This window comes from Python bivittatus, unplaced genomic scaffold (assembly GCF_059951505.1).
Source record: "Python bivittatus isolate LINGU-HERP-01145 unplaced genomic scaffold, Pbiv_v1 ctg000980_np1212, whole genome shotgun sequence".
Lineage (NCBI taxonomy): Eukaryota > Metazoa > Chordata > Lepidosauria > Squamata > Pythonidae > Python > Python bivittatus.
Window position 1 is genome coordinate 20906146 of NW_028277125.1, and position 16642 is coordinate 20922787.

At 34.2% G+C, this 16642-nt stretch overlaps 1 protein-coding gene across 2 annotated transcripts in view; it reads right to left on the reverse strand.

Moving 5' to 3' along the window:
- Positions 1–16642, reverse strand: part of RSRC1 (arginine and serine rich coiled-coil 1) — a 196012-nt gene that overhangs the window by 171830 nt on the left and 7540 nt on the right. For both annotated transcript variants that reach the window (XM_088132040.1, XM_088132039.1), the window contains exon 3: positions 16055–16180. In XM_088132040.1, coding sequence (XP_087988166.1) covers positions 16055–16180 — 126 coding nt within the window. The remainder of the gene's footprint in view (positions 1–16054; positions 16181–16642) is intronic.

The window sequence follows — 16642 nt, forward strand, 5'->3', positions numbered from 1 at the left end:
ATGACCACAATTGGGACCAGAACTTCTGTCACTAAGTGATGTGGTTAATTGAATCATGCCTGATTTTACCACCTTTTTTGCTGCAGTCATTAAGCAAATCACCACAGTTGTTAAGCAAATCATGTGGTCGTTAAGTGAACCCAACTTCCCCCACTGACTTTGCTTGTTGGAAGCTCCCTGGGAAGGTCGCAAATAGCGATCACGTGACCTTATACGTTGTAAATACATGCCAGTTGCCAAGCACCTAATTTTGATCATGTGACTGTGGGGACACTGCAACAGTCGTAAGTGCAAGGACCAGTTGTAAGTCACCTTTTTAGCACTGTCATAACTGAACAGTTGTTAAATGAATGGTCATAAGTTGAGGACTACCTGTAATTGGCTCTTTCATTTAAACACTATGATACCAATAAAAAAAAATTTTTTTTTAATGTTAAATCATGTATCTTTCCTCTAACAGAAATTTTCACAAATTTATACATACCTGGGGGATTCTCTCAATAAACAAACTTACACAAATACACACATGCACATCTCAACTGAACACAAAATATTGTTTAAAAAAATAAGGCTGACAAAGGCTGTCAATTTCTAGATAATATGAATATTGAGATGTTCAAAAAATTAAAAACAAAAAAAGAACAATATAAGAATATATTAAAAAAATAATAAAATACAAAAAACTCACAGCCCATAATCACATTCATCAAAACAATCAGTACATCTGCTGCACCACCACACTCCCATGTCTCCATGACCGTTGGCAAGAAGCACGTCTTCAGGGCCTTGCAAAAAGCCAGCAGGGTCAGGGCCAATCTGATCTTCAGGGGGATGATATGCCACAGAGCAGGTCCCATGGTAGAAAAGGCTATCTTTGTGGTCCTGCAAGATGACACTCCCTGGCTGATGGGACCTATAACATGCCCCTCCTGCTAGACCTGATGGGACAGGTAGATGTAATTTGAGGAGAGGCAAACTCAATTAGTTGCATAATAACTTACAATAAATTTATAGTAAATATCTTAGGATATGACATTTTTCTTATGCTGCTATCCCTAAGAAATTGTAGCTGCTTAATGGTAGATTTCAATTTGAATAAAACTAGATGATAATTTTATTAGTTACAATTTGTTAATCAGTATTACATTCCTGAATGAATAGCAACATAGGTATACTTTTAAATAAAGTATGCAATCCAGATCATAATATGACCTTTGTAGGATACAGGGTATACTCAAGATAGGTTCTTATAGAATAGTGTTTCCAAAACAGATGCCTCCAGATGTGTAGAAGGATATATTGGCTAACATGGCCTAATACAAGCACTAAGTTGGAAACAACTGCAATTAAGGAATTTGATGAAAAAAGATTTATTGTGGTGCTTAATCTACTAACAAAGCAAATAGGATAAATGTATATTTGAAAATTTTTGCTATTTACTTCAAAAGTGTTCATATAGTTTAAATCTTATGATTTAAGCATTAAATATATATTACAACAGAAAAGATAATGCTGAACTCATTTATTAAATCTGCTGTGTGTTTTACTGCTTAATATGTGGCTTACATAACTTGACAAGGTCTTACAGATGGTCATGATTATGTTAAGCAGGACAACACACATACTGAAAACTTTTACATATGCTCACCTAATGGCCTGTCATATTAAATCCAATAAAGTACAATAAAACAACTATATAGCAGTTGTGAAGTTCATTGTGAAGAAATCTTTTGAAGCTGCCATTCATACTAATTCTTTACACAAAATAGCACACTAACATATATGTACAAAAGAGCATTTAAAATAAGTATAAATATTAACAGTAGTTATCTCTGAATAAACATCAGAATTTCATTTGACCTCCTTTTGCTTCCATTCTTAATTACCAATTTCTTATTCTTGAAACCCTAAAATGTTGTCTTTGGGTAGAAACTTTTACAGCAATCCATTGGGAACAAATTAGATAATTGTGTTGAAATGTATTGCACTGTTTAAGCTAACAAATGAATGAATAAAGGTAGTCTATAGGAACATATGCCACTACACTGAAGTTGTTAAAGGATCTATTGGAAGAATATTATTGGTACCTGGAGAAGCTAATATAGCGCAAGAGAAGGCAGTGATGAAAGAATTCTAACTCATATGGAAATCCAAATACAGTGACAGACACAATTATTTTACTAATTGCTAATGAATATAGTAAAGTGATTTCAAAAAAAAAAGTTTGCTTAGACTACTTCAGGTTTTGACCTCTATATGAGCAAAAGCATTTCAAACTGAAGCTCACCAAAACTGATTAACGATACCAGTCAAGGCCAGCATGTAGTTGAAGCCTTTTCCATCTATCATATGGCCCAAAGGATGGTTAAATGAATCTTAAAATGGCTACAAACTGCTCAGTGACAACATTGAGTCCTGTCAATTAGAAATAATTAGGTAGTCATTTTGGTGGTAAGTCTTTTTAAGTGCATACATAATGATGCAATGATGCTTATTAGCGATCTCGTATAAGCTATGCTCAAACAGTCTGAAATAATTATGCAACTATCACAAAGCCTTGCAATTCTCTGTACTTCACCTTAATGCATTTAAAAAACCACTTCATTACCTCCAGTAATTAATCCTCGATTAATTACAGGAAAAGCCCAGTTTACTATGCTGCGTTTCTAATTATCTTATAAATAGTTATGGTTTTAATTAATGTGTTCATTAAACTGAATATCTTTCTCAAAGCTATGCTCAGAGCAAAGGTTCTACTTTTGAGAGAAAAGGCCTAACTAGCCATAAGGTGAAGCTATTTTGGATGTATTTGCTTTTATTTTAATATATTCAACTTCTTAATTGGCATTTAAAATCTAATTTGGAAAAAAATCAAGAAGCTTACATAAGGATTTTTTTTTCCTTATCTGCAACCAAAAAGCTTAACTGTTTTAATAGACAAACTTTTAACATATATTTGATAAACACAGGAATCAAATTCTAAGTGCCAGGCGCCAAGTGAATTTAATAAGCTGTAAGACATCTTAGTTTACAACAACAACAAAAACCAACAACTTCCTAGCCATCAGGTGAATTTTACCATTTAATATGTAATTGGATACATTTAATAACCTTATATAATTAAGTGAAATTATGTTATTTGAATAATCGTGTTCTACTCTGGGATTTGGTAACTTCTGAAATACCAGAAAATGCATTATTAGTAATCCAAATAGCACACATACATCACTTTTCAATCAATAGTTCAGATGACATGCCAAACTATGGTAACGGAAGTTTAATCATGGTTTAGTATAACAACCTTTTTCAATGATCTAGAGATAGTTAGCAAACTAAAGACTGTTTAAATAATGGTTCATTTGAATGTCCAAATCCATAAACTACATAAAATATGACACCATTAGCATAAGAAAATGCCAATCAATAGATGAGGCAGACAGTCTCTCCCACAGCCTACTTCTTGTGATTGAGCCGAACACAAATTCATAAGGACCACTCAAATTTTATCATATGGGTGTGCAGGGTACTTTTCAGCCAAATGTAAGAGGACTCTAATGCTGAACACACCTCAATAAAGCTGGCTTGTTTCTCTGTCATAATATTGTTTTCAACAGCCAGTTAGTTTCCTATTCAGATGTCTGGCATATAGCTTCCTTACAATGCTCAATAGCCTGATTAAATGGTAATTTGAAGTAGTCTTATTTTCTGTTTTGAACAGAGGAAAAGTCACAAACTGAGAAGCACCTTAGGAAAGCACTGGAGATGTATAGTGAGCTTTCAGCTGAGGATTCAAAAGGCACTTTTACAGGAAATAGAAGATGAGTATAATTGCAAAAAGAGTTATACCAGGAAGTAACTAATATCTGCTTACATCTTTTTGTTTTTATTTTACATTTTTAACATACACAATTGACAAAACAATCTTTAAACTTAAAGAAAAAAATTAATAGAAACTAAAACAAAAGAAAAAATACAAAAAACAAACTAAGAGGAAAAAAAGGAGAAAAAATTTACCTTGTACATTATACTTATCAATAGACACTGGTTTACTAATAAATACTTTGATATAGCCAACTGACTAATGAATAAAGCTATGCTATACTATTCTAATAAATACACTGCTATAATACAGTCAATTCAAAATATTATTGTCAAATATCACAAACATTGTCTTTTCCAAAATAGATAGATCACTCATTTCCAACAACCATTCTTTAACACCTGAAATAATATCACATTTCCAATATCTCAATATTATTCTTTTAGCTACTCTCTATGTTCAACACAACCATAATTCTTGAGTCCAAAGTCAGATTCCAAAGCTTTGATATATAGTTCAACATCACATTACTATCTTTAACATTTAGAGATGTTCCCATATATCTACTTATATACATTAACACACTATTCCAAAAATATATCAAATGTTCACATATCTATACTATATGAGCCAGTGAACCTCAAATTTTTTATACCTCCAACGTAGAAAATCTGATGTTCTTCCTTTTCAAATACATTCTTTATGCAGTCCAAAATACCCTAAATACATTTTTTGAAGAATCTAATCTCAGATCTGTAGATACCATTTTAACATTTTTAAGGACATGAACCCATTGATGAAGCATTATTGGAAATCCAGTTCTTTGGTGCATGTTTCGATCCTGGGAATATCAACTTTAAAAAATGTCCACTTTAAAGAGCTGGTCTAGCCACATACTCAGACCTTTCTTTCTCTAAATTCTTACAAGTAAAGGTGGCCTGCTGGAGATTTTGTGCAGCCTCAATTTGGTTGTTCCTTATGCATATCAAGTGGCAGGGCAGAGTTGCTACCAAGCTCCAAGCTGAGCTCTTAGCAGGGCTGCTGCTGAGCTTCAAACTGAGCTCCCCAGCTGAGCTTCAACAGGACTTAGCAGAGTGGTGGTTACTTACTGTGGCCTACAGTCCTGGTACCTGGATCTCAAAGCCTTGTTTATTGACTATTGTTGTTAAAGACTGTCTAGATATTTGTTCCTGCTTCCATGTCCAATTGCAGTATTTTCTCATTTTCCCACTCTCCCACACCTCCTTTGGGTTACTTTCCCTTTTTTTTATTCTGACAGCATGTCCAGGGCAAGGTGGGTTAACCTGGCTATGTACATTGGCACATTCTTGAAAAAGTCAGGGCCTAACTAAACTTGCCAGCCTCAGACACTGTTATACCTATCAAATAGCTGGGTGTGGCCAACTGGTTGGCTGGAACAACCATGAGGTGAGGTGAGTCTGTGCCTTTCTCAGCAGGCTGGGTGGATTAAGCCCTCTTTCACTGGTTTTCTGGCAGAGTCAGGACACTAATCACTCTCACATCCCTTGTGGATGGGCGGAAATAAGTTGAGATTGGCTGCAGGATAAGGGAGCTATTTTTGCCAGGCAGCAACCATACCAGTTGGATGATTTCAGTGCTACCTCTTCCTCATGCAGAAGGGCATGTGCCCCTCTTTCCCTCAAATGTTTACACAAAATGTGATTCATTCTGAATCAAGTTCACCAAATTGTATGGCGACAAAGGTAGACCTTTGAAGTGAAGACCACACTACCTTAACAGGACACACTGCAAACACAACCCAGCTTAGCCCCTCTACAATCCAGCTTCCCATTACAGAGAGTTACTTGTTTGTACAGTATATCAGCAGCCTTAAACAAGTTGTACCAAAATTCTCAGGGACACAGACTGCATAATGGCAGCTAAACTAAGCTGCCAAAACAATCCAACAGAAATGTTTGAAAACAAATTATTTTCTTGTTCGTTATAGTACTGACAAGGTTTTCTTTGCTTTCCCTTCTTTTCTCAGACTATTGAAGATCTCATACACTAAAACAAAGTTTGCATCATCTTCAGTCATTTCTGGTATGGCTTAGTTTTAGTTTCTCTCCATTTCAATGTGCAAAGCTATACCCAATGAAGCTGATTGGAAATTTAGAACCAACAAAAGAAAGTACTTCTTCACTCAACCTGAGGAATTAAATTCACAGAGTACAACTCTGTTAGGGCTTTTACTTTTGAAAACTCAGTGCTGTATCAAAAAGTGATTGTGATGCCACTGGCCACAGCCCAGCAGCAAAAATTTGAAATGTGGCTCCCCTACACAGAAAGTTGTTCACTCCTGTGCTAAATTATGCTTATATGTTAATAAAGATGTATCACTTTAAAACTGGGTATCTCTACCAAAAAGGGTCATATGTTCTCAAATGTTTCTTTTATAATTAAGTTTATGAATTAAAATTTTAATTAACAATTTGGTTGAGGTCTGGTAACAAAATTCTCATTGCATCATACATAGCAAGACCTGCAAGGGATTCTTTGGAGTGATTTTCAAAGAGAGCCCCAAATAAGGTACAGACTACTCTAGATGCATGGTGAGAAGACCTGAGTCACCACTGCCAGAGCCTCCCGCTCCAGGCATGGTCACAGCTAGCACACCAGCCAAACTGGCTAAAGCTCCCCCTGGCCACAGCTTCCACTTGCCCATTCAGCAGTAACTGTGAGACCAGGAGAAACCGTAAGTCATGGACCTTGCTTGCTTTCCTCCCTCCCTCATCTGAACTCTTGAATAGAGTTTTGTTGCCTCCTTTATTTTCTCTTCCCAGCATAACTAACCTTTCTCTTACCCTGTCTCTATCCTATTATTTTTCTCAGAATCTGTGTATGTGTGTGTGTGTCTTTTGTTGTTTCTGCCAGAAGGAAAAAAGGGAATGTCATGACTGTGGTTATGTGGTTCAAGTTTGATTGCCTTCAGGTGCCCATGTGTTTTTATTGTGTCACTGTCCTTATTGTTATTATTTTTTATTCATTGCTTTTAATTCTATGTTCGATGCCCAAGTCACAACTGCAAGATGGGTGGCTATATAAATCAATATAATAAATAAATATTCTATGTGCATGTATTTCTGTTTGTGAGGGTGGTTGTATAGGAAAGAAACAACAGCCAGCAAATGCAAAGGGAATTATCAGTTAATTTTATAAATGAGATGCCTTATGTTACAGACTATTAATTTTAATCAGTAGTTATTAATCCAATAAATGTGCTTTTTTGTCCTAGTTCTGGACTTCTTGCTAGCATGTAAGTATTTATATTTATATTTATATTTATATTTATATTTATATTTATATTTATATTTATATTTATATTTATATTTATATATACATTTCCATTTATATTTAATAGTTGACCAACTCCAATAGATTCAATACAATATTACAGTATAGTACTGTATAGCATACATAAACATACCTATACCAATATGTCACATGCACTCAATTATTGAAGAAAGGAAAATCTACAGGATTATTTCAATCTTAGGTTGAAAAAGGTGGAGAAGCTAGACATTGCACAGGATTTTTGTCTGTTCCCCCCCCCCCACTACTTTTCCTATGGCAGAGACCTCTTAAATTCAGGACCATCTTTTTTTCTTTTAAATATGATAATATCAACACAAATAATGTACAAAACCTGGAATACCAGTAGAGTGAAACCTGGCTATCACTACACTACAAACAAACAAGCAAATAAAATATTTTATGTATATATATTTCTCTCTTCATTCCAGCAATTCTTAAAACAGTTTTCCACCAAGACTTCCTCTGGTAATGGGTGTCCCTATACATTTGCTTAATGAAAAATAAATCATAGCAGAAGCCAGATTCTAAAATAAACAACTGCAATCTCCTTTCCTGTACCTTCAAGGTTCTCACCATGAGTTAAGTCAAGATACCATGACTTAAGTATTAAGTCAGTTCCCTCCATCACCACATATACACACATATTTGCCTGAAGAAGAGATCTAGAAATTTCAAGTATGCACATTTTTGTAATCTTTAAACTGGACTAATCAAAGTATTACATGGATGCAACTGAATACAGTGGTACCTCGGGTTACGAACGCCTCTGTTAACAAACTTTTCGGGTTACGACCAGCTCCGGCCGCAAAAATTTACCTCGGTTTGCGAACTCCGCCTCGGGGTACGAACAGGATATGCGGCCATTTTCCCTCCCGTGACACGGTCCGCGGCCATTTTTCCGCCCCTGACACGTGGTCCGCGGCCATTTTTCCGCCCGACACGTGGTCCGCGGCCATTTTTCCGCCCCTGACACGTGGTCGTAGGGAGGGGGACTCTCCCTCCAAGAAATAGCCGCCTCCCTGTCCTCCACGCCAGAACGGATTAACGGTAATTACATTGAACCTTATGGGGAAATTTCCTTCGGGTTGCGACCAATTCGGGGTGTGACCAGAGTCACGGAACGAATTAAGTTCATAAACCGAGGTTCCACTGTATTCTGAAAGTTTCATGTATAATTCAAGCCCATCCAAATTCGCCCTTTATGTCATACATATTAAGACTTGCTTAAAATATGATTTACCCATTTTCAATTAAGGCAATTTAAGAAAATTATATTTGTAATTGTTCATTTATGATGTGTGAGTATTTACAGAGTGAGTCTGGGTACTATGAACCACCTGATTATTTAAATAATCCATTAAGAACTAAGATTCTCTCAGGATGTATGTGTACATACATATTCAGAAATGGAGGAAAAGTTACATATACAGCATAATCTATAGTCCCCAACCTCTTGTGGTGAATAGGAATATTTGCCATGATGAGTGCAGGCAATCAAAAACAGACATTTAATAAAAGGGAAATTAATTAATTCAATCCCATCCTTCTTCTCTAGTCACTAAACATGTTGCTATTATTTTAGCTTTCTTATGCAGGAACACTTCCAAACAAAATACTGGATTGAATATACCCATTATTTTATTTTCTAAGAATGCCTACAAATTCTATATGGAACCAAAAAGCATTTTTGGAGATAAATATATTGCTAAAATCCAGTACTTTGCAATATGCTAGCTTTCCATTTACTTTGTTTTTCATTATTAAAAATATATTATATGGGGTATGAGACCTGGGTGGGGCGCCAGGGGAGATATTGTTAGGCATACTAGCTGTCCTGGGTGCTACACTGGTTACCCAGGATGTACACTATAATATACAACACTGGGGGAGAAATTAATTTCCTGATCTTCCTTTCTGATCTTGTATAATTCTGCTCCAGAGAGACCTCTGACCTTACAGAGAGGTGACGTGGTTAGACTGAAATGCACATCTATATAGTACATGTCTTCTGGATTCTAGTCATACTGATTTTTCTTATTTGGCTATAATCCTTATAGAATTAAGGATTCTAGCCAAATAAGGATTCCTTATAGAGTGATTCAATCCACTTAATATAGAATTATATCAAATGTTTGTGTGTTTGTGTGTGCGCGCGCACGTTAGATAATGAAATACCTTAAAGTAAAAGAAAAACGTAAGTACATGGATAAACTGAACATAAATACTTGGATAAACTCATAACGCCTATAATGGGCAGTTCAGATAAAATGTCAAGCTCAATTTGGAATTACACAGACATTTAATTCACAACTGATTACTCGTTTTCTGTAGGGTTGTTTTTTTTGGGGGGGGGGGTTTGGCACCATATCATAACTTGGCATTATACTCAAACTACAATTCACACAAACCATGAATTTGCTTGAAAACCAAAAGTGGATTCCAATCATGCTTTGCAAGTCACTGTTTAACTTATTTCAACTGCAGCAAGAAATGATAGTTTGTCACAAGATCAAGTCACAGGAGGATGCAATATGCAAATGTCCAAAAGTGGTAGGAATGAGCAACTGTAGTTGTTTAAATTGTAGTTTCTTGAACTACTCTTGCAATGATAATACAGTACAATTTATTAATTAGAACTGCATTCTCAAACAACAGAGAAACTAATATGAAAAGCTAATATTTGGGGAAAACATATTTAAAATTCTTCCGCAGTAGAAGCAGAATTTGATAAATCAGTAAATATCATTAAAAGTCAAGAGCTTTTAAATGTTTAATATTTTTGCATGAGACAAAAGGTTTCTTTTTAATACAGAGGAACAATTAGCTTGTAGCTATAGATGAAATGCAATAATGAATACTTCAAACTAATATTGTTCTGAACTTATCAATTATTTCATAACAAAGCTATTCCTCAATGAAAAAAGTTTGAAACTCATCAGTTTTGACAAAATCACAAATTGCTGCACATACAGTTTGACTTTTTCACCCTTCACTGTTCTGATTCCTCTCTTATAAATTCTTTCTGTCATATCAATAACATTCTTGAATCTGATGTCCAAAAAAATTAAACACACACTTACTAGAGCAACTAGAGTAATACTGGGCCTTTCAAAATCACAGAAATGTTCTTAAAATAGCCTTACAATGGCAGTGACCTTCGTGTGATATCACATCCAATTAGTTCATTTTTTTGTCATTTGCCAATCATACACATTATTGTTTACCAAACATCAATCTGTGTTTAAGAAATATGACAGAACAGCTTAATGCCTCCTGCAAGTTTACCATTTTCAGGCAACTGCAAACTAATATCATTAATTAATTCAATAGTCATGTCACATAAAGTTTAGGATGTAACTGAAACAGATTGCAATAGTTATATAGGAAAATACCTTTTTTATTTACACAAAAAAATAATTTTAGATTTATGCTGTTCGTGTCATATTAAAACATTTTAGACTGCCTTTAGCATCTTAACTAATAGTGAATACGCAAAACAAAGGCAGGTGAGGCTTTTGCCATGTATTTTTTCACTCTCTATTATACCTCTCTCTCAGGGTATACCATACATCAGAAGGAGAATACCTAATACTTGTCAAATATAAAATAAGTTTGCAATGTATAAGAGAAGATGCCATGAACATCAATCCCACAAATTTATGCCTGTACTGATATCATCAATATACTGATAATCACATAGGTTAGCTCCAGATAGATAATCAAAATGTTACATTTTGTGTATATGTCTTTAAAAATGTTTTAACAGAGTTTAGAATATGAGTTCTAAACCTTCAGGATAATAACACATGTTGGTATGAGGCACAAAGATTTATAACAGATGTATTGCACTGCATCCTAGCAGTCCAATAACATAATTGTCATCAAGTTTCACCAGCCAAACAGGAAAAAAAACATTATTTTATTGCATACATTAAAACAAATGCTTTCACTGATACATTTTCAATATAATTTCTAAAGTAAGTTTTAAGCTTAGCATATTTTATATAAACTATGCAATTAAAAAACAAGTTAATACAGTAATAACTGGGGCTTAAATTCTTTAAAAAGATTAATGTTGCTCCAACATTGTTGTTTTAATTCAAATAAAGCATTGATAATTCAAAGAATTAAATAATGCAACATTCACATGGTATATGAAGAATGCAACTTCAACAATTAACACAAACTAATAATTAAAACATTAGCAGGAATAATTCAGTATTATATGCATGTATAATATATACACAATTGTAATGATACCATCAGAGAAATCCATATTATTAAAAAAAAACTGCCGCATCCTAATCTTCACATGGCAATAATTTCAAACTGATATTATTAATCTCATTTCCTTGAATAATATCCATACTCTAGGGTCATTTTCCTTCTCATATTCAATATTGTGCATGCTTGTATCAAGATTCCTTTCTTCATATCCTGTCACAGTATCAATCACTGCCTCCTGTCCACTCAATCCACATTTGATTTATCAGCCACCGTCTTTCTGGACTCCATAACTCGACCCAAACCATTTTAACAAGACATTGACAAATAGCACTCAGTATCACATCAACCTGTTCCACTTAGTAAACTAAGAAACACTAACTGTGACATCTCCACATAAGTATTCTATTCCATTCCCCAGACTGATGTATATTAATGAGGAGATGGCATTTGAAATGCTTCTTCCACATCAGCATCTAATATGATCAAATTAGGAAATAGGATGATTTATTAAATTTTGTAGAGCTGAAATATTTCTTTATATCACTATATCTGTGGTTTCAGAAAGTGAGCTGTTGCTTTCAATTTTTCTGCTGACAATGTGCCTGTATTTCACAGATGAATTATTGTGTTTAAAAAGATTGCAAAACAACAAAACATTATTAAGCAAATGCTCAGTAAAACAAACTAAATCTATTTTAAAATTACTAATTTAATGTAAATGTGGTTGTTCTGCTGAAATTTAGTTTGTGATCTTACATCATTTGCACTGCACTGAAAGACAATTGTAAATATATAGTATTACTAGAGAACCTCAATTCTTGATTCAGATTGAATTTAAAATAGAATAACTGCAGTAAAAACATTCATCTTTGGATGAAAGAATAAATGAAAAAATAGTTAAAGCACAGAAGATAATAATTAAGAGTTTTCAGTTTGAAAATGATTTACTGGCCTAACACTTTGTGGAGTTAACTAGTCTTCATTTATAATTCTAATTTCTGTAAGAAAAATGTGATAATATGGATACATAGCTCCTTAAAAACATATCATATGAAAGAACTTGTGATTTTTAATCTGGAGTCAAAATTCTTGAGTCAAAAGACCTAAATACATGTCAGTGATGTGGCATTTTCATGTAAGTAAGCAAAGTACAGGTGTTAAATCCACATGGCATTCTGTACTCAAACAAATAAACCGTTATCTGGCCAAATCTGTTAAGATAATGGCTAGCTTCCTACATATGTGGAACCACAAATTGCCCACCTCAAATTTAGCCAATTCTATCCTGTTGTGAGAACATAGATAGGATACAGAATTCATTTTTTTTCTTTAAATATGAAATTCCCTCCTCTCAGAAGTAAAACCCCATCTAGAAAAGTAGCCCAAGCTACTTTTGGGGGGAGGGGGGAGAATGAGATAGCTTATTTTAAACAGATCTTGATGACTAAATTTGAACTGGGAAAATTTATTTTTTAAATTAGGGAAGCCTTAGGAATATGACAGGCTGTAAGTAAAATAACATACTTCTCATCAGAAAAGGCTTTTCAGTGAACACCCCAATTGTTCTCTCACTGTCTGAATCTCTTAAATTTTCCATGGCTAGAATTCAGATAAAGCTGGGTATTTAATACTTCATGTTAATCAATGGACCCAGCCATTTATATAGTCTGAATGTAAGAACTGGAAGACAAATTATCCAATATAAAACTCAATAGCACACAAAGAACCAAAAAAGAAAACTATAAACATAGCAATGTGTGCACCATATGACTATTTTGATGAATTTATAATTTATTTTGCTTTTATAAAGTTAGGTCTTTGTTCGAACAAATGAGTTAAAACGTATTTTTCAAAGGGAAAACAATATAAAAACTGACATGGAAAACAGCAAATGGACAAGATAAAGTATCTGCTGAAAATATACACCAATCTGGTAAACAACTGCTTTAAACTACTCATCTACAGACAGGGTTTGTTCCACATCAGCAAAAATGTTACTGATATTTATTATGTATTGGTTAATGCTTATTCTGAAAAAAACTGTTTATTAACTCATTCAACCAGCTTATATGCCACTATTCATAGTCCAAAGATGCACATGCAATCTCATAGATAAAATTAACTGCAGCTATGAGTAAGAAAGGGTTTTTTTCCTGACATCTCATCAAAATGTACTTCAGTGTAATTTAAGCCCATTGTTTCTTGTCCTCTCTGCTAGAACTCCCAACAATTCTGCCTCCTATTTACAAACAGCCCATCAGCTACCTGAAGAACTATCATGTCTCTCCAGTCTTTTCTTCTCCAAGATCTTCAATCAGCTCTTCCCTAATGATTAGTATCACATCTAGGAGAGCCAATCGCCTTGTCTCTCCTTGAACCTTTTGGACAATGAAACAATTTGTGAGACCAGAGAGGAATTTCTGGGACCTTGCAGTCCTAGCTGAGTTGGTTTTCCAACAGATAGCAAAATAATAAAAATCTCCCATTATTACTGTTTCTCTCATTAAAAGTTCTGTTATCCAGAGCATTATCCAGAGTCCCTTTGGTTAATTTTTTTGCCGTTTGGATTATTGGGGTTTTCTTTCATCTTCTAGCTGTTATCTTCTTTTTTACATACTTTGTTTTCTTTTAATTTTTATGTGTTAAGCTGCCCAGAGTCACTACAGAGTCAGGCAGCCTCAAAATTATCTCCTTCCTTTTTGTCTGGCCTATTGATTTTGATTAAGTTGTATCCCTCAATTCTTGTACTCCACTCATGAATTTTGTCCTATCAATAATGTTTGCTAAGTCATATTTGCCTTCCTGCATTAAGACTTGTAGTTCTTCCTATTTTCCCCACACTCTTTACATACAAAGAAAAAACCTTGAGCTATGTATCTTGGCTTTTTCCTGTATTTGTGTTCACTCCCAGTCTTGTTCCCAGTTCTTGGTATTGTACTATTTTCCAAGCATTCTTCTTCCTCCCCCACAACATTCAGTTTAAAGCCCTCTAGTTCAGGCTTACAAAGCACCTTTTAAACATTCTTCCCAGTTCTCATGAGTGCTTCTCTTGCCAGGAGCCACTCATCTCATAAACAAGACTCATTATCAAAGATGCACCTTTGAAGAAGGTGCTTCAGGACATGCTGGAGGACATACAAAGTACATTTCTGAAGGATTTGCATACGCCTAATAATAGATACACAGGTATAAGAAAACTGCTTCTCTTTAATGCTACTGCTGAATTACAGTACATGTATTAACACTACAAACATATGGTGGTCCAATCATCTGCATCCTTCAGAAGGGCATTTGGGGAAATTTGATGTTTTGCTACCCTCAAATGGTGAGGCATCATGGTTTCATTTGCTAAGTTCTTGAAATAATTTTTTGTGTTGTTATTTAAAAGCTGATCCGAGTCTTTGGAAATTGAGTAGCATACAAGCAAAAAATATATACCATAAATCCTTCCTGCCCAATTCATCCCATTCACATTTCAATGCCTCAAGAGAGACCACACCCTAGGAAAATAGCTACCATATACAGTCATGGGTATGAATGAAGAGGTCTGCAACTGTTGCAATCATTGGAATTCCTGATTAGCCCATAAGTTTAGATTTTTATCTAATTTATCCAATTTATGCCCATAAAAGCATTCTTTAAAATCTGCTTGTAAGACTGAATGCACTCTACCTTGATTTTATTTCTCCTCCATAAAACTGTAGATAAGCTTTTAGTAAGCAGTATATTTAATTCTTGAATACAAAAACTGGATCTCACCAATCTTATGATACAAAATATCCTCAGACATTTTGCATTGTTCACAATCAGTACACCCTTGCAGCAAATGGTTCCTCCTGCAATTTTCATGATTAATACTAAAAATAATCTCTGTTTTGTGTAACATGTACCTACTCTCTTTGAATTGCCACAAAAATAAAACATTAAATCTCTGAACACTGTATAAAAATGCATATTTTCTAAATAAAGCCTTCTATTTGTATATAACATTAGCCATTCTTTTGAAATAATTATAATACAAAAAAGACCATAATTCTGCAGAATGTCAATAATGTTTCTGATTTAGGCAATTTATACAGCCACAGAAACCCTAGTTCATAAGATTATAAAGATTTCATAATTTCATCTTTCATACAAATTACTTGGTACCATTATTTTAATATATTTATTGTGGATTTCAGGCTCACAAAATATTTGCAGTTCCATAACTTTATTCATATCACACAAAACTCCAAAGGTTATTTTTTTTAATGAAAATTACTTATGAATACTGGTAAGTACTTTTTACTTTTATCCTGAGCATAATATTCAAATAAGCGCATATACTAATAGTTAATAACCTGCAACATAATGATTACTTGTTAACTTGGTATCATCTACATACGCTAACACCATGTGCTTTATATAATAGATGTCATAACCAGACTGGTCTTATATCAAGTCTATACATTACAAGATTTTAATCAGTTATAACACAAAGGAACTCTAAGTTAAACTAAAATATAAAAAGTATACAGAAGTCAAAGTACTTCAACCTTTCGTGGTGACCTTTATTATCTTGAAGTTAACATAAAATCACCAATTACTGTATCATGGATATTAAGACTAGAGAATGCAAAGTGAAAAACATGTCATCTGGTCAATCATTCTCCCAGGGCAAAACTGTCATACCTTCTTGTTCTGCTTTTTGATCTTGATCTCTGAGGCCGATATGATTTTCCTTGTGCTCTTGATCGGCTCCGGCTCCGTTTTCTCTTGGACCCATATGAAGAACTGCTGCTAGATCGATGCCTTCGCCTCAAATAGATATCAAAAGAAAACTCACTTACAATGAATCATATATATATATATATATTTTGCATAGCCAACTAAGCTAGTCATTATAGTAAATGTGGTAAAAAAAAACATATGCACAAAGATATACATAGATAAAATAAGCAAAAATATTCATTAAAACTTCTTTCCTAGGCTAAATCCAAGCTATCAGAATATACGGGTTCCAGAAGAAAAGCTTGTTTGTTATTTTGAGATCTCTGAACTGTCTATTATAGGTACTGCCCTAATTTGGATTTTGGACTACATATCCCCAAAAACTTACTGAAAATCTTCATAAGCCTTTCTTCTCCCCTGGCAATATTTACCAGTACAGGCAGTTTACCAGTACCAGTTCCTGCTCTGGAGCAGTCTGAAATAGGTCCAAATAATCTACATTTTAGATTGCCTGCAACCAAGAAGCCACACACAAGGTTAAAATTTTTC